At 44.9% G+C, this 27405-nt stretch overlaps 1 protein-coding gene across 5 annotated transcripts in view; it reads right to left on the bottom strand.

Annotated features, from left to right (window-relative positions):
* The window catches only part of PPP2R2B (protein phosphatase 2 regulatory subunit Bbeta), a 366511-nt gene that overhangs the window by 55568 nt on the left and 283538 nt on the right, over positions 1–27405 (bottom strand). For all 5 annotated transcript variants that reach the window (XM_070414667.1, XM_070414668.1, XM_070414671.1 and 2 more), the window contains 2 exons: positions 24234–24399; positions 16980–17092 (listed from right to left, as the gene is read on the bottom strand). In XM_070414667.1, the coding sequence (XP_070270768.1) occupies positions 16980–17092; positions 24234–24399 (279 nt within the window). The remainder of the gene's footprint in view (positions 1–16979; positions 17093–24233; positions 24400–27405) is intronic.

Genomic DNA, 27405 nt, shown 5'->3' with positions numbered 1-27405 from the left:
TGAGGTTTCGGGTTTAGGCAAGCTTCGTTTATAGACTGCTTAAAACGTCGATCTCTCAGCATATACGGTACATGCAAATGCTGCTGCTCATCCATTTTTCCTTCTTCCCCAGAAGGGATTGCTGCCAATAAAGCTCATCTGCCTGAGTTATGGCCTTTCCCTTCGGATAATCAGTGAGAATTATGCAAAGGCACAGTGTCGCTATCAAACAGAAATAGAGAGCAAGCTAATTCCACCTGATCATTTGGCCGGGCACATCGTTTTGCCAGAATCTATCTCACCACAGATGCTGGCAGGACGGTTTCCATAGAAAAGCAGTCCAATTAAAGGGGGAGTTTCTGGAAAGTCAATTTGAGTGTCCAATGGTGGATGTGCATTTGCAAATGTCAACCAGGTTAACAATGAGCTTGTGCTGGAAGACAAAAGTGGGACTTTTTTCTTAGTGGTGAAGACAGAGGAGAAAATATTGAGAGAACTTTTTTGGTTGTTTTTATTTAAGGAAAGTGACCTACTTGGATGGTTTTTCTTCAGTGCTAACAGAAAATAAAGACAGAAGGTCTAACATCTGACAGTGGATCCTTTAATCTAGGCAGAGAATTCTGCATTTTTGATGACGAATGGTTGAAGGTGGAGAATCTATAGGGAGATTTGCAACCTGGAGTCCAGAGTCAGTTTTTAATGACTTTCCAGGCAACTGTCAATGCTATCATCCCAGAGCCACTCACATGAGACTTGGCCACAGCCTCTTCCCTTTGCAGGAGTTACTACTAATTATATAACTTCTTAGCTCAGTGAGAATGTGAGAGTTCACTGTCTTTCAAAAACAGGCATTGCAGGGTAGGAACACACTCACTCAATTTATCCAGGGGGACTCAAATTGGTGATCTATTCTCCAGTATCTCCTTATTTGTACTTACAGAATTTTATTAAGAACTAGAGGCCCAGTGCATGAATTCGTGCATGGGTAGGTTCTGGCTGGCTGCCCCGATAGGGGCCTATTGGGCTGGGCTGGGCTGGCCCGGGGTGTGGGGAGGGGATGTGGGAGGTTGGCTGGCTGGCCACGCACCTATTGGGGTGTGGGGTGGGGCTAGCTGAGGGAAGGGGTCACGAGTGGTTGGTGGGCCAGCCCCACACCCTGGTTGAACTCCCGGTCGAAACTCCCGATCCAGGGGACAATTTGCATATTAGCCTTTTATTACATAGCATCATTCATGGGAATTTCCTTTAGGTCAGAAATGTGAACTCATTCACTAAAGAGTCTTAGATATTAGGATTAATGTGTTATAGGCAAATTGGCCATATGATCAAGTTAGAAGCCCTTTCTTTCTCCACTAAGCCAAACCAGTCAGGGCAAGAAGTCCTTTCTTTCTCACTTGCCTTCATAGAACTCTATGCTTCCATGAAAAGAAGCAACTGGGGTCTACCAGTTGTCTCTCTGCTCTGAGCATTCCTGATTCCCAGCTTGAAGTCAGCTATCGTTGAATGGTAAGTACTAAAATCAGATACTGTGCTAGTATTATTTTCTGATAAGTCCTATGATGTATGTACTTTATTGATGATAAAACTGGTACTTTGAGGGCTTAACTAAAAGGCCCAAAGTTACACAAAGACTGAGCTGGGATTTGCACTCAGAACTGTTAATCTGGATTTTTTAACCATCACACTAGACTCCAGAAAGGTTCCAACAGTGGGCTTTCCTCCCTACCCGAGGACAAGGAGAAATAAGCCAGCCTCACACATCTCCTAAGAATAAGAACCTTTTGCTCACACTTTTTGAACAAACAGGGACTTATTTTGTTTATTTTGAAGTATCCATGTGACTCGTTCCTTTAGTGCCCATATCTCTCTGGGTACTGTCTTAACTCACATTTTGGGTTTGTTCACATAAAATATACTGTATTTCTCTTCTGGGGAATTTTAACGGGCAGCTGACATATTTTGGGTTGTGCTGTGACTGCAAAGATAATGCTTCTCTTTAAAACACAGGATGGTGGAACAGAAGAAGGACTCCTCCATCAGTGGCCTGGACACACATGGTTCCCCTTTACATGGGGGCCACCAATCAAGGCCCCTTACAAAAGCTCTGGGACCTGGGCTTGACAGTCTATCCTGGAGAATGACCGGCTTGCCCAGTTTTGTTCACTCTGCCTCCAGTGGCCCACAAGACAATGTTTCTTGCTGGACAAGCTCGTGGTTTGGGTGTACTTAGTACTGGGGCTTCTCCAGCTGGAATCGTCCAGGCTCTCACATTTTCCTCGCTACTTGGTATTTTATTGAATATAAAATGCAATGATAATTTGGGCATTGTCCAATCAATTTATGCTTTTAAACCTTTGCTGAACATTTTCTGACTTGCTGTTCTTCATTCAATCTTTTTTTCAGTTTCATGATTTTTTTTAAAAATATATTTTTATTGATTTTTTACAGAGAGGAAGGGAGAGGGATAGAGAGTTTAGAAACATCGATGAGAGAGAAACATCGACCAGCTGCCTCCTGCACATCTCCTACTGGGGATGTGCACGCAACCAAGATACATGCCCTTGACCAGAATCGAACCTGGGACCTTTCAGTCTGCAGGCCGACGCTCTATCCACTGAGCCAAATTGGTTAGGGCAGTTTCATGATTTTTTAAAAAATGTTTTTATTATTGATTTTAAAGAGAGAAGAAGGGAGAGGGAGAGAGAGAAACATTGCTGTGAAAGGCTAACATCCATTGGCTGCCTCCTGCACACCCCCTACTGGAGGTTGAGCCCACAAGCCGGGCATGCGCCCTGACCTCTCGGTGCATGGGACTATGCGCAACCCACTGAGACCCACTGGCCACGGCTCATGTTGCTTTTTTGCCCTCAGAAACACCCTCCTACCTTGCACTGCGGGATAGCAGGTTAGCCATAATTGGGCCTTAGCTAGCTCAGAGCTTTTTGCCCAATGGAGGGACCCAAAGTGGCAACAATAACAAAGATTACTATGGCGATTACACAATAGAGAGATCTAGGATCACACACAGAGCAAGCCTAATACCAAACATCTCCCCTTGGGAGTCTGGGAAAGCTTTGGTGGCTGCTATTGTTAGATCAGTGATAAAAGCCCATCAGCAAATGCCAGAGAAACAAATTGCCCCTTCCTGGAGCCAGTGGGCATTTGTCTCTGTCGTTCCTCTGGGCATGGGGTTCTTCTCTCGGCATGGACAGCACAAATCCTGCTTTGGAGCCAAGCATGAGCTCTTTCCTTATGGCTCTGCACTGCTAACAAACCTCAGTTGCTTCTCTCTCTCTCTCTCTCTGGCCCAATTCTTGCATGGAAAACTGAGGTAATGATTTATATGTTGTAAGCAGTTCTGACAGGTGCACTCTATCTGGGCTTCCTCCAGCCCCAGGACTAATCGGAAGCTTATCTTCTCCTTTGTGTAATAGGGAGCTGTCAGGTTCTATGACCCTTCGAACAATTCAATCATTCATGGGAGGACACCTTGGAGGGAGGACGCCTTGATATTGGAGAAGCTCCGAGGAGGCCATGCCCTGACATGTACTAAAACGGTGGCAGGCAAGGAGGGCTGGAGGGCAACATGGCCACACTGACAAATGCCATTTGCTTCCTCAAGTTAAACTATTCATATCCACCGGGAAAGTCCTAGGTTGTGCCGGCAGCTTTTCTGTCTTGGTGTATGTCCTGTCTTGGGTGCAGAACATTGAGACGTCTGAGCAAAGAGGGTCTGTTTCAAAGCAACCAGTGTAGAGAAGAAAGGGCTTGCATTGCTCTTGGGAGAAAGAGCAGGTTCCTCGGGAAGGTCTATGATCCCAGCATGGCCTGGCCATAAGCTGCCTGCCTTGTCTCCATCATCTCCCTGTGCCCAGCGTCCCAGCCGCTCCGGCCCTTGTTCCATCCCCTATTCTCCTGTGTGACTTCCCACCTCATGGCCTTTGTCCATGGCAATTCTTCTGCCTGAAAGGCTCCTCCTATTCTTTTCCTCACCTGCCTTCTGGCTTCAGCTCAATTATTAATTGCTCCAAAAATTATTCTCTGTTTTCCATGGATGAATCAATCAGATCATGTGTTCTCCTGTGTACCACACACTTCTCTTCGGCAACCAAAAGAGCCTGTAAACTCAATGAGGGCAGGGACCATGCCATTCATGCTCACTGCTATATCTCCAGGGACTGTCACAGTGCCTGGCTTGCAGTGGTACGGTACTCATGAAATACTTGTGGAATTAGTGAAGAAAGGAATAAGTAACCTACGTGGTGCCTATGTTCTTTAAAAAAAATTGTTTGGAGAGAAGGAGGGAGAGAGAGAAAGAAACACAGATTGGTTGCCTCCTGTAAGCACCCTGATGGGATTAAACCCATAACTTAGGTATGTGCCCTGACCAGGAATCAAACCTGCAACCTTTTGGTGCATGGGACGACACTCCAGCCAACTGAGCCACACTGGCCAGGGCATTGGTGCCTACGTTCTTAACTGATCTGACCATCAAGTAGGGCAAGGGCACATTTCAACAGGATTGTGACAGTCATCTGTGAATTCATCTACAGAGATGACTTTACTCTGGGAAGGAATAATGGTAACCAAGTGTGGCCTTATTTTGACACTTCTATCTCATTATGTAACCTTATACCTCCTGTCTTATCTGCATTGATAATCTTATGCCCTCCGCCCCCAGAAGGTTTTTCTCTTAGATGCTCTTTGAATTTGTAGAACAAACAATTTTTTTAAAAAATCAAGCTTTCAGAGTTTCTAAACATCTGCATGTTTGGTACTGAAATAGCAGGATAATTGGATGAAATTTTCACCTTATGTCTAGATGTTTTGGCATTAAAGAGACAACGTCTTTATTTAATTCAAAGTTGCAGAACTCTCCCTCAAACTAATTATAGAACATGGGATCACAAAGCAGAGAAGGAAATGTTGAGAAGGCTCTCAGGCAGTGATAAAATACACAGCAGATTGATTGTGATGTCTGGCATGGGTGCACGAAGTTGGTGCTATTGCTGTTTTCAAATAAAAGCTCATAACCAGCTAGTTCCTCACTGGCTTGTAAGCCCCATGAGGGCAGGGATGTCTATCCCTGCATATACGTATGGAACCTTCCTCTTATAAATGCAGATTAGATAGATGTTAGGCTCCACATTTATAAACAGTGAAAGCTTTCAGATTGGCTGATGGGGGAGTATATGCTTCTAGAAGTCTCTGATAGTAGGATCAAACTTCCATTGGCTCCAATGGTTGAACACCATTGCTGTTGAGAAGCCAGCCAGCATGGTGGTTAAGAGGGGAGGGGTCTGCAGTCAGACAGCCAGGGGTGAACGCTGGTCCTGCCACTTGCTAGCAAACAACCTTGCACAAATTGCCTCCTCCATGTAGAGCACAGTTTCTTTATCTGTGAAATGGTGGGGATGGTTTTAAGCTCACGGGGTTAAGGTGAAAATTGAATGATGAAATATGCAGAGTGTCTGGAACAGTGTCAGGTGCTGGTAAGTTCTCAGTGATCATTAATGAATTGAATGTCAAGAGGGAGGTGCTATGAAGGCTCCTACACCATCATGTGATTCTGTGCCTGGGTGATTCGGTGCCCGGGTGATTCGGTGCCTGGGTGATTCTGTGCCTGGGTGATTCTGTGCCTGAAGGCAGTAAGAGCGGAGTGAAAGTGCTATCAGGCTACCTTCCTCCCCCTTCCCAGATCTGATCCTTCAGCCAGCATTTCTTAAATGAGGTCCATGGCTGCACTACTCAAAACAATTGACCCACAAATTCTTTGTTAATGGTCCATGACCAGATGAGGAGCCCAAGCCAGATTCAACGCATTGCTTCATTCATTGAGAAAAGACTTGCTATGACAAATACAAGCGTCAGCTGAACTCTGCAGTGGCTTAGTGATATGAATGGTTCATATTCTCATACAGACTCATTATCTGGTTGTAAACTGGCACTGAGCCAAGGACCACGTGTTGAGCAGAATGTCATAAAAAACAGTAACCCCATGAGAAAAGGGCTTTCCCCCGTCAAGTACGTTTGTTGGAAAAATACTGCATGCCATCTATCTTCCCTGGAATTTGCCATCGGATATTAGTATATGAAAGGTCCTGAGAAAGCCTGACGTAAATAAATTTGTTTAACTGTGTTTAAGATGGGGTTTCCCATATGTTCTCCAGCAAGAAACATTTGTGAGCATGTATGTGTGTGTTTGAAGAGAACTAAGCCAAATTGATCATCTAATCACAACAAATAACAAGAATGTGACCCAGCCCCTTACTGGTTTGGCTCAGTGGATTGAGCGTCGGCCTGCGGACTGAAGGGTCCCAGGTTCGATTCCAGTCAAGGGCATGTACCTTGGTTGCAGGCACATCCCCAGTGGGGAGTGTGCAGGAGGCAGCTGAATCGATGTTTCTCTCTCATCGATGTTTCTAACTATCTCTCTCCCCTCCTCTCCGTAAAAAAATCAATAAAATATATTTTTTAAAAAAAGAATGTGACCCAGTTTCCTCCTCTTGAATACATACAAATCCAACACCTTTTAGTTAGAAAATTCCTTTCCTTCTGGCTCAACCATTCTAAGGAAATCAGAGAATTAAATACTATTCCCGTTGGTAATAATTTCCTTGAACATAAATATACTCTTATAAAATGTTTTCCTCCAACCAGTTTCTTATTTTTATGGACTACAGAAAAAAGAAGGTATTATCCTATACACTAACCTCTAGGGAAACATCTAAAATGTATTTCTCTGGTAGAGATGGGTATTTAAAATATATCAATGCACCATTGAAACCTGGTTTGTAACATACTAGGATCAAAGTGATCGTTCCCTCTACTGAATTTGATTCTAAATCCATTTATGTTAATTATTTTCTACAAAAAAATAGTACATATAATGAGCAGAGTTCCTCTCGAAGTTTCAAATAGTTATTGGAATAACTTGGTAGCAAAAGGGATCTAGGCATATATTTTTGATTTCCTGTTAAGTCTAATTAAAAACCAAATACAAATCAGTTCTAGGCGTTGCCAACATCCTAAGTTTTCTTGAGCCATGCACTACTTGAGAACTGCATGCCATGTACATGCCTGCACACACATATACATACATGCACAGTGTCAGGGGCTGGGACTCGCACCCTCACTCCTGCAGCAGGGAGCTCACATTTCAAATCCCAGCCCTGCCTGGGGACAATGTCTCTCCCATTACACTCATGATTCAGACAATTCCATCTGAAAGATTCAGAGAATGGAGGTACTTTTCCCCCTGAATCATCCAATTACGCCTGGATTTTCCACTTACTTTAGAAGTGCACAGACTGCCCTTGAAAGGGAAAATCATACTATTAACTTCTCTTTTGAGAAAAATCCATCTGGGTCAGTATGAATAAGGTCTGACACAGTGACAAGAGTCTCGCCTGCAAAGCCCGAAAAGGGCCGGCCACCTGCCCTGGCCGGGCCCATCTTCCCCGTCGCTGAAATTCAGACCATTTAATGACCAAAGAGAATGGGTTATGGTCTAGCATACTGTCCTCCCTCATAATAAATGACACCAAAATAAACTACACCAGAGGCCATGGCAACGTCGAGGTTTCCTCCTCTGACATGATTCTTTTCCTTTCTGACACAGGTGGACTTTTCAGCTTCCCACTGTCACTGAGTAAGCATACAGGGGGTGTCACCTACTAGTTCCTGTCACAGTCCGGGACCACAAATACCTCTCAAAGGGGTGGGGAGCAAGAGACAAACAGAACTTGATCTCAAACCAGGTAAAGGATTCTGCTTCTATTTCCATTTATGCTGGATCTAATTATTGCATGGTAAATGCAGCACAACAAAGGGCGTGTGGAGATGAACGAAAACATTTTATTGTCAGTGTAGACACTCTGAATCCAACCCAGATTTGGAGAGCCAGGACAAACACGCATTCAAACGAAAGAAACACAATGAATTGCTGGCCCCCAAACACAACACTGCGTTGAACCTTTTCAGTATATTCATCAGACCTTCCTGAAACTCCTGGTGTCCAGGTGAAAGACAAGATGGAAAGGGAGAGGAGAATGGTAATAATAGCACATACTGGGCATCTACTGTCAGCGTGGGGCTCTGTTTTGTTAGCCTGACCTCTGTGGGAAGAATGTACAGTGGTGATTTCCATCTTACAGGTGATGGCTGAGACGTGGTCAGAGACATGGCCCTTTCCTGGAGCTCTAGGTCACGGTGTTAAGATTGAAGTCTCTGGAGTCAGACAGAATCTGGTTCAAAAAAATGTGACTCTGCCCCTTAGTGTCTGTAGCCCTTGGGCCAGTCACTTCAGTTTCTGAATCAAAGGTCCCCATCTGGAAAATGTGGATTAAACAGTACCCACCCCGCAGGGCTGCTGCCAGGCTACAGTGAGATGGTACTTGTAAAGTGCCTAGCAGAAGGCCTGGCACACGGCATGTGCTTAATTGATGTCTTCAGTGTTGTTAACGTTACAGCTTACTGGCCATTGGGTAGGCTGGCCCTGATTTGAGGGAAAAAGAACTTGAGTAGTAAAGGGCGGAACCGCTCACACACAACCTAAACGTGATTGGCTTGCAGACGCTCACTCCAAATCAAATCAGTCACTTAGTGGACAGGCAACCATGTTTCGGTAATAAAAGTGCCCTCAGATTACTCAACATAGCATCATGAGGCAGGAGGAGGGAAGAGGACAAAGAAAGAGTTTACAAAATCCAATCAGAGAGCCTCTACTTTGGAGCGAACCTTGCAGTCACTGTGTCAATGGCTCTCAGACCCAGCTGGTCTCCAGGACGGCCTGGGATACAGCTGAGAAACCTGGGTAGATCCCTTGGCCCTGCTCCTAGAGATTCTGAGTCAGCCAGTCAGCTGGGGACGACTTAAGACGTGCCCAGAGTCTCAAGATCACCCATGACCTAGTACACCATGATCTAGTTTCCACGCGTCCTTCTGGTCTACCTTCCCCCACACAAAGTAGAAAACCCACCTGTGCCCAAGGCAAAGGAGCACCTCCCGTCTACTTGGCAGGTTTGTCTCTAGTCTCTGCTCACTCATATTTTGGTTTACACTGAATATTCAGATGAATATACCTGACATGCTCTTCTAATACAAGAGGCAGGATAGTAGTATGAATTTTAGAAGCATGAAGACATGACTTCAAGTCCACACATTCCCACTTACTAGCCATCTGACCTCGGCCAGGTTACTAAACCTCCCTGGCTTTAGGCCCCACATCTCTAAAATGAAGTTTATTTCAATCCCTACCTTATAGGTTTACCTTGAATATTAAATTAGCCAATAGATGCCCTGTGTCCCTGGGACACAGCAAATGCTCAATAAATGTTTGCTGCTCTTATTATTTTATTATTCCAACTGACTTAGTTCCTTTGTCTGACACTGAACCAGCTGACACTGTCTCACTGAACATGAGCCAGAGAACAGAACGGGGACATCCACAGCCCTCACCCCCAAGAGGCGACACGTGTCAAACACCGAGGCTCGTCAGTGAAGGTAGTGCCTGAGGTTCCTGTGGAGCGCTTTCTGATCCCATAACTGAAACCCCATGACGTAGACAGATACAATCAGATAATGATGGCAATCAATAATGATAACATAAATTATTATTTATTTTCATAACCACAGAGTCTGCGCACCCCGCTGAGTTACACACATCACACGCCAGCATTGCCTTTCGGGGCAGTCAATCAATGGGAGATCTCAATATCCACCCGCAGAGGCAGGCGGGGAGGGAGGGAGCGGAGGTTGAGAAATTACCCACACCAGAGTGACACAGTCGCGAAGTTAATCTAATCCAGGGGGCCATCCGGGTGCCATTGTGAGCCCGTGAATATGGAACGGGCTTGATTGATTTTTCACTGCAGTAGCTAAACACTTCATTGTTATTTGCAACAAATATAAGATGAAACTGTAAAAGGAGTGGCTATTAAGCCCCCAGAGCAGCCATAAATCACAAAATGAATTCTGGAAAAATTAAAAAATGGTAGGGGTAGGCTGTATCGATGTCCTAAGAGGCCTCAGTTATGAAAGCATAAACCCCAAATTAAAGCCTGAGGCAGCCCCGGACAATCCTGACTCAGCCAGTAATTTGCCCAGAAACTGGCCTAGGGTTACCCATCCTCCAAAGTGAGTATCACCATGGTCACCACAGAGGCAGCAAGAAGTATAGAGACAGAAAGCATTTGATTCTCAGTTCTGCCTCTCAGGGCTTCCGTTTCCCCTACTGTACTGGGGTACCACATTCCTACTACTAGGAAGAGGGAAATAGCAATTCGAGTCCTACTTGCCTCCCAGGATCCTCGCGAGTATCAGATGAGGCCTCCAGCATGAAAGACCACCTATCCTTCGAGATGCTTCGTGATAACTCCTTCCTGGCCCTGCATCTCGCCCTTCTCCTCTTCCTCTGAACTGCACGGTGATTTGTGATTTGCTCTGGACACGTGCCCTATCCAGGGTTTCTCAAAGCCTGGCCCAGGGACCACCTGCAGCAGAACCACCGGGGAGTTCTCCAGGAGGGGTTTTGTCAAAGGTGTCACTGGGAACAATGCAGACCCTCTAAACTGGAATCCGTAGAGATGAAGCTGATGATTATGGTCTAAAAAAGCACTGCAGGTGACCATGGGGGCACACTTGGCGAACCACTGATTAAATTAATTTCATGTTGCAGCCCTTTGCAACTTGCCCCGTCCTTGCCCCTTGAGGACAGGGAGTGTGTGTCACTCATCTTTGTAAGGTACACTTTGTAGTACATACTTAGCACAGTGCCTAGCATGCAGTAGATACTCAATAAATTAGATAAGCAATGCTCTGGAAAGTTCTACCTGTCAGAGAACAGTGTTATCCTCACTGTTGTCAAGGTCAGGGACCACACAACACATAGTCCTGTATCAGGGTGGCGGGCAGGGGCTATGGGATCAAAGAGACCTGGACTCCATTCTTGGCTCTGCCACTTATCATCTGTGAGGCCTTAGGCCAGTGCTCACCTTCCTGAGCCTCTGTTTACACATCTGTAAAATGGGCATGATGGTGGAGTTACAGGACTGTGATGAAGAAAGAATTAGAAAATGTCCATAAAACTGCTCAACCCAGACCCTGTCACTAGGGATTTCTGATTAAACATAGTGGCTATATTAGTAAACTTAAACCAGTGGTCTGTTTAATCAGTTCTTTAGAAAACAGATCAGGTGGTTAAACTTGTTTTTTCACTAAAAGTATAACTTTTGGGAAAATAGCTAGTCTGTTTTATTCGACCTGCCTAATCCTATGACCCGTTAGCAATGATCCTTAAGAAGTCCCCTCAGAGCTCAGAGTTGAAAGCACTCAGGCCGATTTGCCATGGTGTCTTAGACTATGGCTGGGGGGTATGTGTGTCTAAATTGCCACCAGTGGGATTTGCAAACATCAGGGTCATTCTAAGTGGAACCATGTTAATTTGGGAAAGTCCTGGGAATGTGTGTGTCCTGAGTTGAGAGGAAGACAGAGGTGGTCACCAGCAGAAGGCACGTGTGTAAAAACATGGTGAAATGGAATCTTTTCTCTAAAATCAGTGCACCCATTGTGTGCCCACCCTGGGCAGAAAGGCCTTGGCAGCCCTTCCCCCTTGCATTCTACTCGCCTCCAAATCAAGCTCATACATTAAGAAGGCTTTGCCAAACAATTCTGAGAGACACAGTGATGAAAGGGCCCTGCCCTGCGATGAATTATTATTTTCTTAGAAAGCTAAGGCTGTAGGAAGTCATAATGAAAAGCATCAAATTTGGGGTCAGATGGACTGGGTTTAAATCCCAGCTCTGCCATTTCTTAGTCATGAGGCAAATCCCTTGCCTGCTCTAAACCTGTTCCACTCCTTTCATTTGACAAATACTCCTGAGTGCCTACTGTGTGCCATGTGTGTTGTGCTAGCTGCTCGAGCTATGGGAGAGTACACAGTGTGGTTTCTGCTTTCATGGAGCTGACACTGTAGTGGGGGGCAGGCAGCAGACACATGATGTATCAGGTGAGGACAAAAGCTCAGGAGAAGGGGCAGGGTAAGGGCACCGAGAATGAATGGGAAGACTGATGAGAGAGAGAGAAAGAGAGAGAGAGAGAGAGAGAGAGAGAGAGAGTTGTTGTTCCATTTATTTATGCATTCATTGGCTGCTTCTTGTATGTACTCTGACTGAGGATTGAGCCCACAACCTTGGTGTATTGGGACAAGGCTCTAACCAACTGAGCTACCCGGACAGGGCCAGCAGGCTCTTTTCTCTTGGGCATTCCAGGAGAGTTTCTCTGAGAAGGGTGGCACTTGAGCAGAGATTTAAATGAAATGAGGGAGTAAAATCTAGGATGATCCAGAAAGAATAACAGACCTACCTGGGAGAGTTATTGGTAGGATGAAACAATGTAAGGATATAAAATCCAGCACCTGGCATATAGCAAGCACTCCATAAATGTGGCTATTATAATAATTATTATTAGCAGCTATAAGGAACGTCTGGATAAAATACATGAGAACGTGAGCTCATTACATCCCCTTCATTTGAGGGGGGAGGTTATGACACATCACAGCTTGGGAGCTCACACCTTCTGGACTCTACACTTATAACTGATTAAAAGCAAATTTCAACCTGGCCTAGGTTCCCAAGGCACTGGCAGGCAACCATAATGAAGGAAATCATAACTCCAGGCTCGGGGCGCCAAGTGCGATTTCCCACGACCCAGCTCCCATCCCAGCTGATTCAATTACTTGAACTACGAGCTTCCTGGCCTAGAAAGAGCTCCGAGGGCCTCTTACTCTTGGGTAAGGGAGGCTGAGAAAGAAGAGGATCTTGCTCAGTGCCTCTACATAAGACCTCAAGGCCTTTGTTTGTCCATGCTGCTGTCAGGGATCCGGAAAGTCAAGGGGGGCAGAGGGGAGAGGGAGAGGGAGAAAGGAAGAGACACCCTGGCCTGGAATAATAATGGCACTCATTTTAAGAAAACCATTCCAAATGCCGGATGTATGTCCAAGTTGAAGAGCCAGAGCTCTTGACTTTTAGTCCCAGCTCTAGAGTAACCAGTTGATGGCCATTGGGCAAGTCACAGTCTCTCTGATTCTGCACCGTGTTTAAGGGCTCAGATCCCAGAGCCAAGTCAATCAAGGTTTGATTCTTAGCCCTGCATGATCTGGGCGTGTTACTTAACTCCTCTGAGCCTCATCTGTGCAATGGGCATTTTAACAGTGAACTACACGTCATGAGGTAGCTCATGCAAACAGTGTGTCTGTCCTGCATGGTGCAGGGAATATAGTAAATGCTCAATAAATACTAGATGTCGGCATTTTCACCTGCCAAATACCTGTCCTGCCCTTCTCAGTGGCTGTTCCAAAGCTGAATTAGGGATGAGGTAAGAAAATACTTTGTGATATAAATGGCACTTTATAGCTGTAAGGTGTAATTGTTCAATTATCATGATTATTGCTTTGAATATTATGATACTGAGCAGGAGATACTGTTTTCATAGAAGTGCTTCTCAGAGTCTCTCTGGGTAATGAGGGATTGGATTTGAAAGGCTACCTTCCAGGAAAAGGAAAAAAAGCCACATTCTTGCTTTGAAAAGCCGAGCCTCCCAGCACTGAAACAGAACAGGTTCATTACTCAGTGAGGATTAATTAGCTGTCGGGTATTATTAAACATTCTCACTCTCAAGATCCACATAGAACTGGAAACTCTGAAAGGGAGCGGGAGGCAATCATAGCACAGGGGAGAAAAAAAGCCACAACTGCTGGCAATGCACATTTCAACGCAGAGCATGTTAGTAAATCATCGTCTGATTAATATCACGTCAGCCCATTCTCTGTTTGGAGTCATTGTTCTGAATCTGGGGTCTGCAGGTAGCCTGGCTGTTTCTTCCTCTACCACTGGGAGCAAGAAGGAAAGGAGGCTGTCCTTGTCAGTACTCGCCTGGAAAGGATGCTGGGGTGTGGACATTTACACTGAGAAATGGGATATTTGAAAGCCTAGGAAGGTTGAGGAGGTGAAATCAGATGCAAGTATTTACAATTTTATAGCGAAGGTGTCTCCCAAGCTGGTACAATATCTGTTGCAATGATTGGAAAGTAACAGAGGCTCATAAAACAACAGCTGGAAGGAGGCTGAGAGATGAGAGAGCCCAGTGACCACGGCCCCCTTGTTCCCACCCTCAGGGGCTCATATCCATCATGCAGGCTCCTCGAACCACTCCACTTGCTGAAGAGAACCCCTGGGGCTGGGTCCTGGGAACCTGTGTTTGTAACCAATACTGTGGTGGCAGAAACACTGACTCTTTCCCGTCCTCTGCCACTCAGAAAGTAAGCCTGGAGAGAGCGCATGTGATTCATTGGCTCAGGATCACCCAGCTGGTTAATATGGAAGCAAGAACCAGAATTGGGATTTTCTAACTCGGCCCCACCTCGGGGCCTCCTTCCTTGTAGGATACACTTCCCGACATCACTGTCTTACTTTGGGGACAATGTCAGCTCTCGTGGACACTTACAGATAGGCCTTCTCTCCTCTTCATCATGGGATGACATCTCCAGGGCAAATGACAGCTATAGGAAATCCCATAGGATGCCAGGGACAACAGGCATTCATAGTATGAGAAATCCCCTCCATGTAGCAAACAAGAGCAAGGGAACACATAAGCAGAAGTTCATGTTGTAAATTTCCCAGTGGCACCTAATCCATCTGTTTCCCTACAGGATAGTCAAGTCCTGGGGGCTGAAAGGCTATCTTATATCTTATTTCTTTTGTATCGCTTGCATAGCGCTTGCCGCTTAGCAGACATCAGTGACCAGTTTGTAAATACAACAAGATAAAAAAATACATGACAAGAAAAATGAGTATGAATTTTTCTCAGATGCAGAGGCCTACTAACAGCAGGGAGTAATAACAGCCATACTAATGATGATAGTAATGCAAACCAGCAGCAGGGAACCGACTTTTTGTGAGATGAGGCATAGGCTACGCTCTTCATCACACGCCATGCAGCATCGAATCCTCACAACTGGCCCAGGAAGTAGTGACCACCGTCATCCCTGTTGTGCAGATGCGACATTAGAGGCACAAGGAGTTTAGGTGTCGTGTCCAAGGTCACTAGACGGAGAGCAATGGGACCATAGTTCCAAGCCAGCACAGACGGACCCAACCTTCATATTCCTAGTTGCTCTACCCTCCAATCTCCCAGCCTTTAGACTGCAGCGGTTCTCAACCTGTGGGTCGCGACCCCTTTGGAGGTCGAATGACCCTTTCACAGGGGTTGCCTAAGACCATCGGAAAACACATATAGCATATCAGATATTTACATTACGATTCATAACAGTAGCAAAATTACAGTTATGAAGTAGCAACGAAAATTTTATGGTTGGGGGTCACCACAACATGTGGAACTGTATTAAAGGGTCGCGGCATTAGGAAGGTTGAGAACCACTGCTTTAGAGCAACGGCCTGGTCTGGTGGGGTGGGCTCGCTGGCGGCTCTCCAGGCTGAACGCCCAGGCTGACAAGAGGGGGCAGAGCAGCCAATGCAGAAGGAGCTCAAATGAAGACCAGGTACTCATCAGTAAGTACTAAGTTCATGTGAGACTGCCCAGCACTGTGGCCAGCGAAGAGTCTGTGCTCAAACAGCGCCCGCTCAATAAACAGATGAACAAATGAACGAACAAATAAACGGGCAAGCTAATCAGATACACAGCCATCATTCAATTCCCATCTCTGCTTCTAAACCCGGGGCGACAACCTCTTTTCCCCAGATGTGCTTCACCGTCTCCGTTCTCACTGCTTGGCTACAGCGGAGCAGCTGCTGGCTGGAAGCGCATTATTTCACACGTTTGAAAAGTCCCTTGGGGCTAGGGCTGGTCCTGACATGTGCTCGCTTTCCTGCTCACATTGAACACATCTAAAACTAAGCTCATGACTCAGGCTTGAACCAATTTAACCTAGATCTGGAGAGCCTTCCCTTAAAAGTCCACTTTTAGAAATCTATTTTTAACACCACTTCCCTCGGCGCCCTTTCCCGGTCTCCCGGAACCAACGTAATTTCCCCCTCCTTTGATCAAATGGCAACTCCCTCCGACTCACACTGCATTTATCTCCCTCTATTTAGTGCCATAACACCATTTGTGTATTAGCCTATGAATCCTCTTTTCTTACCAGACTGTGCATTTCTGGAGGGCAGGAAGGAAGCCACTCAGACGAATAGTAGGGATTGTTCATGGAGGCCCAGCCATGGAGTCAGGGCTTCCCACCCTCATTGCATTTTATCCTCATAAATCCATGGGCCGTAAAGGTTAGGTTCACTGTCTTGCAGATGGAGAAACTAAAAATCACTTGTGTGACTGAAGCTCAAAACGTTGAGTGACTATGGGAGATTCTGGTAAGTGGCAGAATTGGAACCCAGTCTTGTTAGATTCAGACGTTCATGTGTGTTTTATTTTGTATTTTTAAAATAGGTTTTTATTGCTTTCAGAAAAGGGAGAGGGAGAGAGATAACATCAGTGATGAGAGAGAATCATGGATTGGCTGCCTCCTGCATGCCCCCTACTGGGGATTGAACCTTAACTGGGGCATGTGCCCTGACTGGGAATCGAACCGTGATCTCCTGGTTCATGAGTCGATGCTCAATCCCTAAGCCACACAGGCTGGGCTGGAGGTTCATGTTTTGAATCGGGTCTTCAACTTCCCTTCTGGGTAGTCCCATCCCCTGTATCTTGAGTACAAAAGATGCTCAAGATGTTTAGGTAATGAGAACAGACCGAGGCAAAGCATACAGTAACACATGGCACTGGCCCCGTGGACCATGGAAATGCATGGACCTGTGGTCAGTGGAGCTTGGCACCTGTCCTGCTCCCCCATCTGCCACCGGAGTCTCGGGTAGGTGAGTCTTTGCTGGATCTCCCTCCCTCTCACATCACAGTTGCAACATTCACAGCAGCCAGCATGTGGCCAACCTCAGGAGGCACCAAGACGGTGGCAAAAAAACAGCCTTTGGACTCACCCGCAAGGTTGTGATGGTGGCAGGATCCCGCAGCCGGCCCTCCTCATCTTTCAGGTTGTAACCCTCCGGCCGTTTATCGCGCTCGCTGACTTTCCACAGCTTCACAGTTTTATCTGTGGAGGGAAACCAGAGGACATCAACATTACAGTGCGGGAGCGCTGGGAGAGGAGTTTTCTTCTGGGTCGGGCCCGGGAGGATCGGGAGAGGCGGAGGTACAAATGGAAGAAACTGCCACAGAAGCTGGCTCATGTCAAGGGCTTCAGTGCCTAAATCCTGTGTCACTTGAAGGCAGAGTTCACGTTTCAAAACAAAAAACATCTGTCATGTAGAGACAGATGGTCTTCCTGACAATGGGCTGTTAAATCTACAGCTTAGACATTAATTTTGTTCATTCCATAAAAATATTTATTGAAAACAGAATAACAAGAGTAGCTACATATATAAAATTAACAATGCTAGCACTTTGCATGGAGAATTTATTGAATGTTCACAAGTACCCTGAGAGGTAGATACTATTATTATTCCCATTTGTGTGTTGCATTTCACTAAACACTGCCCTTCCCATGGCCCAAGAGGCTCTCCATGACCTGCACCCCTATTTCCTCATCCTTTCTGATCTCACCATCCACCCTACTCCCTGCCACATGGCTTCCTTACAGCTCTTGGTACATGCTAATCTCATTGCTGCCACAGGACATTTGCATAAGCTGTGCCTTCTGCCAGGGGAGCCTTTTACCCACTCTCGCACGTTATTTTTTCTTCACTTTGCTCTCTCCCTATGCCCCAACTTCAGTGGGTCCTTTCCTAACCAACCTACATAAAAAGGTTTTCTTCATCATTCTCTAGCCCAGCGGTTCTCAACCTGTGGGTCGCGACCCCTTTGGCAGTTGAACGACCCTTTCACAGGGGTCGCCTAAGACCACTCTGCATATCAGATATTTACATTACGATTCATAACAGTAGCAACATTACAGTTATGAAGTAGCAACGAAAATTTTATGGTTGGGTCACAACATGAGGAACTGTATTTAAAGGGCCAGAAGGTTGAGAACCACTGCTCTAGCCCCTCTTCCTCTTTTGTCTTTCCTCCTAGGACAGTGGTCGGCACACTGCGGCTCATGAGCCACATGCGGCTCTTTGGCCCCTTGAGTGTGGCTCTTCCACAAAATACCGACTTCTGCGCATGGGCCACGAAGTTTTGATCGCACTGTACATGCGCACACGCATGTGGTATTTTGTGGAAGAGCCACACTCAAGGGGCCAAAGAGCCGCATGTGGCTCGCGAGCCGCAGTTTGCCGACCACTGTCCTAGGACACTTCACTACTGGAAAACTTATGTCTCCCTCACTAGAATGTAAAATCAATAGAGAGGCAGGGATTCTGACTGTGCTGCTCATTACTCCACACCAACAACAGTGCCTGGGACAGAGCAGTTGTTCAATGACTACGAGTTGGATGGATGAATGATTCTCACCTGCACGCTGCTTGTTGCTAGCAACCCAGGGAAATAAAAGTAAGGAGAGTCATCAAAATGCTCCTTTCCCCTTGCTGTCTCCTCGGAGTCCCCACCTGGAAACTACCTTTCTCACCTTTGTCCTGTCCCCACCCTTAATTCCACTTGCTGACACTTGTCATTTTCTACAGCAATAAATCGTGGTGAGAAGTCCAATGCCTGGAGGGGTGGGGCAGGTCAGGAGATGAGTGACAGGAGCAAGGGGTTTTGGGGGAGGTAGAGACCGCATGCCCCACCTGCAGACGTTCAATTCCATTTTATAAAGAAACATGTTCGGGCCAAACAGATCATGCCTGTGGGCTGCGGGCCTTTGGGAGCCTTCCTTATCAGATCCTGCATTCATAAGTTGTACTTGTTCTAACTTCTCTTCTGGAAGGCAGGGGCTCGGTGCCTTCTCAAATCTTTCTCTATGCCTGCACAAGGTAAGTGTGGAACCAGACAACCTCGGCCCCATCCCCACGCCAACTCCAGCCAGCCACGTGGCCCAGCACTGTGATCCCCACCCAGCAGGCGCCTAACTAGTATTTCTTGAGTGACAAACAAATGTGATTACCAGATTGAGCAGAGAAACAACTACAGAACACAGTTACATCTGAATTTCAGATAACGTGTAATTTTTCAGTACGAATATGTCCCGAATATTCTAACCTTACAAATAAAGTGCCTCAGTTTCTTTTTTAAAAAAACCATATTTTATTGATTTTTTTACAGAGAGGAAGGGAGAGGGATAGAGAGTTAGAAACATCAATGAGAGAGAAACATCGATCAGCTGCCTCCTGCACACCCCCTACTGGGGATGTGCCCACAACCAAGATACATGCCCTTGACCGGAATCAAACCTGGGACCCTTCAGGCCGTAGGCCAACGCTCTATCCACTGAGCCAAACCGATTAGGGCTGCCTCAGTTTCTTTATCTGTAAATTAAGGAAAGCCAGGCCTTCCTCACGGGGCTCTTATGAGGATTGAATGAAACACTGTGGCTACAGTGTGTACCGCAGTGTCGGGCTTCTAATAGTAGTTCACAATGGCAGCTGTTATTAGAATGAGCAAGTTGGGCAACTATTCTGCAATAACAACTTGTTGCTCTGACCGCGTTAGCTTCCCCCAGGATGATGTCAGCACATCCTACGTCCTCTGTGTAAGACTGTCTGGGGAGAGAAGCCGCCCTCTCCCTGTCTTCCCTAGGATTCCCCTTCTCTCTCGCCCCCACCCCCCCGCTCCATCTCCCCTCACCAAAGCCTTGTCCTCAGAGGTCTGAAACGCACCCCATTGGGAAGTGGGCTTTCTGCAACAATTTGGACAACTGAACAAGTAAGTGCCTCTGTTTCCTAAGGTCTGGGGGTCACTCGGGCTGGTCATGCTGCTGGCAGCCTGGCCAGGCTGCTCATGTGAGATCTGTGCACGCACCGGCTATCCTGGGGCGAGGGCCAGGAAGGCCTTCCCAGGCACTATGTGCTGGCACTCCTCTAGTCCTGCCCTCTCTGGATATCCTGCTACACACGGAACTGTGACAAAAAGGAAATACGGGCCATATTTATACAGTCACTTGATTAGGTACTGATCAGTTGTGACTAGAAGAATGCAAATCAGTGACTTTTAAACACCAAATACTTTCAATTGCTTGCCTTTGGAATGTATCCCATCCCATTTGCAAGGCAATTCTTTCCTTACATTTTTCTTGTGAGTGATAATTGCTCTGTAGAGAAATAGAGAAATCATAGGTAAAGCATAAAGAATAAAAATCATCGCCCTGACCAGTTTGGCTCAGTGGATGGAGCGTTGGCCTGCGGACTGAAGGGTCCCAGGTTCGATTCCAGTCAAGGGCATGTACCTTGGTTGTGAGCACATCCCCAGTGGGGGGTGTGCAGGAGGCAGCTGATCGATGTTTCTCTCTTATCGATGTTTCTAACTATCCCTCTCCCTTCCTCTCTGTGAGGAATCAATAAAATATATTAAAAAAAGAGAATAAAAATCACCTACAATCTCTTCAGTCAGGGACAATCATTGTTAACATTTTGCATAGATCCTCTTAGTATTTTTTTTTCTATGCATTTTTTGGTGGGAGAAATAAAAACCAATAATATTACATATATATGTTTATTTTCTCATTTTAATTCCTTCTTTTTATTATACAAGTGTATAATTATTATATAACTAGAGGCCCAGTGCACGAAAATTCATGCACTTGTGGGGGGGTCCCTCAGCCTGGCCTGTGCCCTCTTGCATTCTGGGCCCCCTCAGGGGATGTCCACCTGCCAACTTATGCCCGCTCCCCTGGGGATCGGGCCTAAGCTGGCAGTCAGACATCCCTCTGGCAGCCCGGGAGCCCTCGGGGGATATCCGACTACAGCTTAGACCCATTCCTAAGCCGAAGTTGGACATCTTTAGAGCTGCTGAGGAGGTGGGAGAGGCTCCTGCCACCACCGCTGTGCCCGGCTTGTGGCTGAGCAGAGCTCCCCCTGTGGGAGTGCACTGACGGGGAGTGGAGGGGTGGGTGGGGTGAGGCAGCTCCTGCATTGAGTTTCTGCCCCCTGGTGGTCAGTATGTGTCATAGCGACTGGTTGTTCCAGGTCATTCCACCATTAGGGTCAATTTGCATATTACCCTTTTATTATATAGGATAGGATTGTAGAAAATAAAAATGAGCATAAAAGTAAAAAAATGAAAATCTCCCTCAATTCCATTAGACCAGCAGTCTCAACTTGTGGGTCGCGACCCCTTTGGCGGTCGAACGACCCTTTCACAGGGGTTGCCTAAGACCATCCTGCATATCAGATATTTACATTACGATTCATAACAGTAGCAACATTACAGTTATGAAGTAGCAATGAAAATAATTTTATGGTTGGGTCACAACATGAGGAACTGTATTTAAAGGGCCAGAAGGTTGAAAACCACTGCACTAGACAGAGATATCTAGTATGAAAACCTTAGTATGTCCTTTCATTTCTGTGAGCAATCACATAACGTTTTAAATAGATACAGCATGTTATACATAGTTTATGAGTATGTTTTTTTCTAATCATATCTATCTATTCCAACATGTATTCCTATAAATATATAATTTCTATTAGTGAGAATTTAATAATTAAAGGTCTAATAATGGGAGATATTAGTAAACTATAGAAGAATCATACAGGGGAATGCTATGCAGTCCTTGAAAATGTTATGGAATTTTAGAAGAATATTTAACAGTTAGGAAGATATTCCTGTTATTAAGTATTACATAAAAAAATCTGGTTGTCAAACAGTGTACAGAATATACCACATTTCTGCTAATAAAAAACAGATTTATCCATGCCTCTTTGCTGTTTTCTTTAAAAGACACAGTGGTTCTCTCTGGACGGGAACACATTATTTTCATTTTGCTTCTCTATCTTCTAATGGTTTTGCAATGAACACCTAACTATTTTCATAGCCCATCTATCAAGTAAAATATACCTTCCCTTCTCATCATAGGTACTAAGACAGAAATAGAAAGCTAGGCAACATCTTTTCATCTCGCAAATAATTTTAAGGTCTAGATTCACAACCGAATGTTTATTTTTCATTAGAAACCGTAAAGTTATATTCTAACAGAAAGTAAAAACTATCCAATTATAATGAGATAAGCACAGTTGTGTTTCTTTAAAAAAAGATAATTGATGGCGAATTCAATCCAATTCCCCAATGGTTGGGTTGCCTGGAGTCATTCTTGACTTTATTATCACACAGTGTTTCTTGACTCCCTATCTGAAAGCTTTGTGGATAAGGACGTCTGAGGAACAAACAGGTGGCTGTTACTATGAGTAATGACTTTTTCTATATTCTGGCTGGCTCTCTGAGTGGTTTATCATTACTTGTGGCAGCTTTTAAACACAATCTTATCATCTATCTTCATTTTCTCTTTTGTACATTAATTCCAATTGTCTCCCATTAATTTTCGCATGTTAACCTATTTGGCTTAAGGGGAATTCTCAACCTCAATATTAGTATAAAAAAGAAAATCCCAGGAGAACATGGGAATTTTTCTTATAAGAATCATTTGGAGATGCTGTTGGCATATGAAATAGCATCCCAAATGGGAAGATAATATCCTTGTTAATCAAAAAACTATTTAAAAACTCAATTAACAGAACATTATGCTATATAATTAATCTTCATTGCATTTCACTGATTTTTTCCCATCCCCCCCCCAAAGGAATTAATGCATCTTTGAATTTTATTGTAATAATCAATAGGCTAAATTTCATAATATAAAGTAAGCTAGCTAGAGCAGATAATCAGACACTTTCTCTGCCCAAAGTAATTAAGTCGGAATCATCAGAAGTCTTTTTTAATCTAAGTAGTGTTGAATCTGCAGAGCCTTTGAGTGAAATTCAACGATAAAACTAAGAGGGAAGACATTGAAACAAATTCATATGGTTTGGCTTTCAAGAAACATAGTTCACAAAATTAATAGAACAATAAATACAGTTATGAGAAAGTATTAAATTACTTGGAATCTGGAAAAACAGATGACTGGAAATCTGGACATGTTGAGATAAGCCATGCGTGAATAACTCCAAACTGGCTGTTTCAGAATTGCCATTTTTTTACAGTTGTACACTGGTTTCATATTTGAGGGATTTTTGGTTCATACGCATTAAGAAAACCCCTCCCTCCTTTTAAAATAAAATATAAAATTCATCATCAAAACTTAGAAAATAAAAGTGATAAAAAGAATACATTTATAAGAAACGCATAATACATAATCAAAAATTAATCATGATAAGCCTTTAGGTATGTTTCCTTTTAGTCTTTAAAAATGTTAATATACATCTGATCATACTATATACAGTATTTACATTTTTTCACTTGACATATGTGCACTTCCCTTTATAAATGCTGGGGACGAGCAAATAGCGAATCCCTCACTTTCTGACCCATATTTAAATGTACACTCCTCACAGACTCACACAATGAATCAGGCTCCAGCTTATTTGCTTGGGAGAGGGTGTTTAATTTGTATCCACTAATCCTCTTAATTGCTATGCTATTCAATTAGCACCCTTTAGTATATGCTTTTATTCTAAATTGTTTCAAGCATAGGTGGGCTTCTGTCAGCAATGGCATTGAGAAACGCTAGGGTAGGTAATTCCACTGAATTAGCATGGAATTTGGCTCTCTAGTCAACCCCCAACCTCCTCTCTCCTGGACCTATTTATAGCAACTCCCCCGAAATCAACAATTGCTCTTAGAAGAGCATGGAGGGAGAAAGAGAAAGAAACCACTTCTTAATCATCCTTTGGTAGGGTCCCTCTCTCTCCTTGACTTGTGCTCAGAGAACTTGGTTGTGTCAGAGAGAGAAAAAACCCCAAACACATTCAGGGATTAATAACTTCTACTCAGTATGCCAGACTCACAGGACGGCCTGTCGGGGTTCCTGAAATGCGTTCCCAGAAAAACATTCAATGAATCTTAAAACAGGAAGTCACATTCCAGAAGCACCTGGAAATAATCTGCATTAGTCAAAAACTGCAGATACTGGGGCTCACATAATTGGGTCAGAAATGTGTGATATTTAAAAAGAATCACTACTATTCACTGAGGGCCCACTCTGCGCCAGGCACTAAGGTAAGCATCTTGCAAAGATTGCTGCTAAGTTTTTTTGACAGCCCACAAGGTTAAGAAGGAAAATGGAGTCTAAGAGAGACTGAAACATATGATGTGGCTGCTTCTATCTCCGACAATACCAAATAGGAGCAGTCACTTGTACGTACCGTTAGTAGACAGAAGGAAGTAGGCTGCATTCTGCTGGGGGAGCCATCTTATTTTATTGATTTTTTCTTCTATTTCCAAACTCTTCAGGTAATCGAACTCGGGTTCATGGCTCTGGAACGTGCTGTAAACATTGTATTCACCCCTACGATGAACCTGATTTTTACTCTGTAAAAAAAGGTGGGGGGAGGGGAATACACGAAAGATTAAATCACATAGGCCACCTGTGAATTCACCAATTTCTTCTTCTTTTTTTTTTTTTTGAGCAAAATCATTAGGGATGGATAGGCAGGCCATCAGCGTGGGGTGAGGGCAGGACCATGAGAGCCACAAGTTTTGCCTTAGCTCACAGGCCTCCAAAGCATCTGATCTTGCAGCTGTTGGTGACTATTAGTATCCCCAATATCCATATAGGCCTAGATGATATACATACGATTCTATAATATATGGTATACATCGTAACATATACATGGAAACAGAAGTTAAACTAGGACATGATTTTAAAATGAATATACATTTAAAAATCAACATAAACAGAAGTTCTAATATTTTTCGTTCTGCATTAGTGGATGTCTTGAACACCCTTTGGACCCATGCTGATGTCCATATGTACGTCTATCAATCCCTTACAAAGAGTGCAAAGCTATGGCATCTGTACCTTTCATTGGCCTTTTAAAGTCTCCCCAGATTCTCAGAGAATCTTGGAGACGTGGGAAGAGCAGGGAAATGGACAAAGGAGGCTCAGCGATATCTTCTAAGGCAGGGGTCCTCAAACTACGGCCCTCGGGCCACATGCAAATACAAATATTGTATTTGTTCCTGTTTTGTTTTTTTACTTCAAAATAAGATATGTGCAGTGTGCAATAGGAATTTGTTCATAGTTTTTTTTTTTAAACTATAGTCCGGCCCTTCTACGGTCTGAGGGACAGTGAACTGGCCCCCTGTTTAAAAAGTTTGAGGACCCCTGTCTAAGGTCACAGGACTTCTAAGGAGCAGATCTGGGCATCAGATCCCTCCCCCCCTTTTTTTCTAACATGGGAAACAAAACAGACAGGAGCACAGGGGTGACACCTGCATCATGGGGAGGTGATGAGACCTCACCCCTGGCTTTCTCCTAGCTCTGATTCTGCAACAGGCAAACAGCAGGAGCTAAATAAATGGTGAGAGAACAAAACATCAGGGGAAGGGTCTGCAGAAAGGGGCAAGGGAAAGGAGAAAGGCGGAGAGAAGGAAAAAGAGGGCGTGAAACAAAGAAAGAGCAAAAAGGAAAAGAGGGAGGGGAGGTTTCGTTTCAGGCATTTTAGAACGTGACTACCAAGAGTTTTAAGGGTCAGGCTTTGAAAAACTGTGTTCAAAAATTCCAATCCAGGTCTTTATAGACATTTGTCACAAAAGCTTGACTCGTAATAAAGGCTCAACTAAAAAAAACAACAACTAGATTTCTGGGTACTGAATATCCAAACCAAAATCTTCACTTCCTGATGGGTGCTGACGCCCAGGTGTTCCATGTATTTGTGAGGGCACTGAGGTTCCTTCCTACAGCACGCCCTCCAGGACTGCGGCTCTTAAGAAGTCACTCACAGACACGGAAAACACACCTGACCTCGGTGTTGTCCCATGGCTCCGTTTCTGAGGCTTAGCGCCCATTTCAACCCCACGCCTCCCCACAGAGCTCAACACTCAACTGCGTGTTATTATACTGGACATTTATTTTTTATTGAACCAAATCACTCTTCTTGGGAAAACGTGTCCCCCTTCATTCTACTAATGAATCAGGCTTCCCACATATTCCAGTAAATTAAAATGGGTGGAACCTATAAATAGCAAAGGGAAAATGTGGTTTGGAATATTACTGGCAACACGCTGCCCTGGGTAATTTATGCTAAATAGCTTGTCTGGTTCCTCTTTATCATCACCATGAACCTAATGGGATTTTTTTTTTTTTAAATTGAAGAAGAAAGTTTGAAAATCAGCTTGAAGAGGACTTGCCATGCTGACTGACATACATGTAACCAGCCTGCCTACTGCGGAGAGCGCCAGTCCACCTTAACAATAAATTCATCCGAATGTTGATTTGGTACCATCCAAATCAGACTGTCAAGTGTGTGCCGTATGTGCCAGACCAATTAGCACTCGGCAGCTCTGGAAAAGCAGGAAAAATTCCAGGTCACGAAGAGCTATTAGTTCCTACTTGCCAAGCCCATTTCCCTGTTTCCAGGACCAGTGGAACAGGCTGGGTGCCTGACTTCATGCTGAACACTTGAATTTCTACAGAACCCCGAGGGATTAGGATGCCCTTATAGAAATTAATTGCAAATAATGTGCAATTACCAAATACATCACCTCTAAATGAGGCTTTCCTTTTTTTGAGGGGAGGTGGAACATAAATGGCTTGGAGGCACAAAGCAGGCACTCAATTGCTAGGGAAGTCTCCGCTGAACCCTTCCTCCTGCACTCGGCCTCCCCACGCTGTGCTGGGTGAGTCTCGGAGGCAGACGGTAGCAGATGGGAGCGTTACTAGCACATAGGCTGGCCTGCTGGGAGCCCCAGGACCAGGCCAGGGGAAGCCAAGGCAATCACATCGGGCCATGCTTCCCTTCTGACAAAGCAGAAGCAGACACCCCGAAACGCAATTTATATGAAAAAGAGACACAATTCCTAGTGGAACCCAAGTCCCAGGAAGAAAGGGGCTTTTTGAGATTCAGTGGAAATTAAAACTCCTGCTCGGAAAGCACACAGCACTCAGCTGCAGGGACCTTCGAGTCACCCACAGTGAAGTGTGTGCCCTGTGCATCGCTCAGATGTCATTTTGTGGGATTGCACTCCCTTTGGTGGGGTGAGCTGCCATTTTCTTCTCCACTGACCCAAGTTGTCCCTTTCACAGCTGTGGACAAAGAACCGTTTCTTCCTCCTACATATTCTGTGAGAGCCCCTGAAAGGAGTACAGGCTTCATTTTAATCGCTCCAGGATGAATTTCACTCCGAAGGGAGGAGTTATGCTCAAAAAGCACCCGTGGCATTTTGCAGGTCAGATGAGACGTGAGAACGTGAAAAGATAAGGCCGTGCCCAGGAAAGGCTCTATTTTCAGGTGCTTTCATGAGCCGGAAGGTGGAACGGTTGATGTTAATGACTTCTTGGCAGTTTTTAGTTGGCTAGCAAAGCAGCAAGGTGAA

This window comes from Myotis yumanensis, unplaced genomic scaffold (genome assembly GCF_028538775.1).
Source record: "Myotis yumanensis isolate MYYU_CA2020_CCGP unplaced genomic scaffold, mMyoYum1.0.hap1 SCAF_5, whole genome shotgun sequence".
In the NCBI taxonomy this organism is placed as follows: domain Eukaryota; kingdom Metazoa; phylum Chordata; class Mammalia; order Chiroptera; family Vespertilionidae; genus Myotis; species Myotis yumanensis.
The sequence above is the reverse complement of the archived record's forward strand: the minus strand, read 5'-3'. Positions and strand labels throughout refer to the sequence as shown.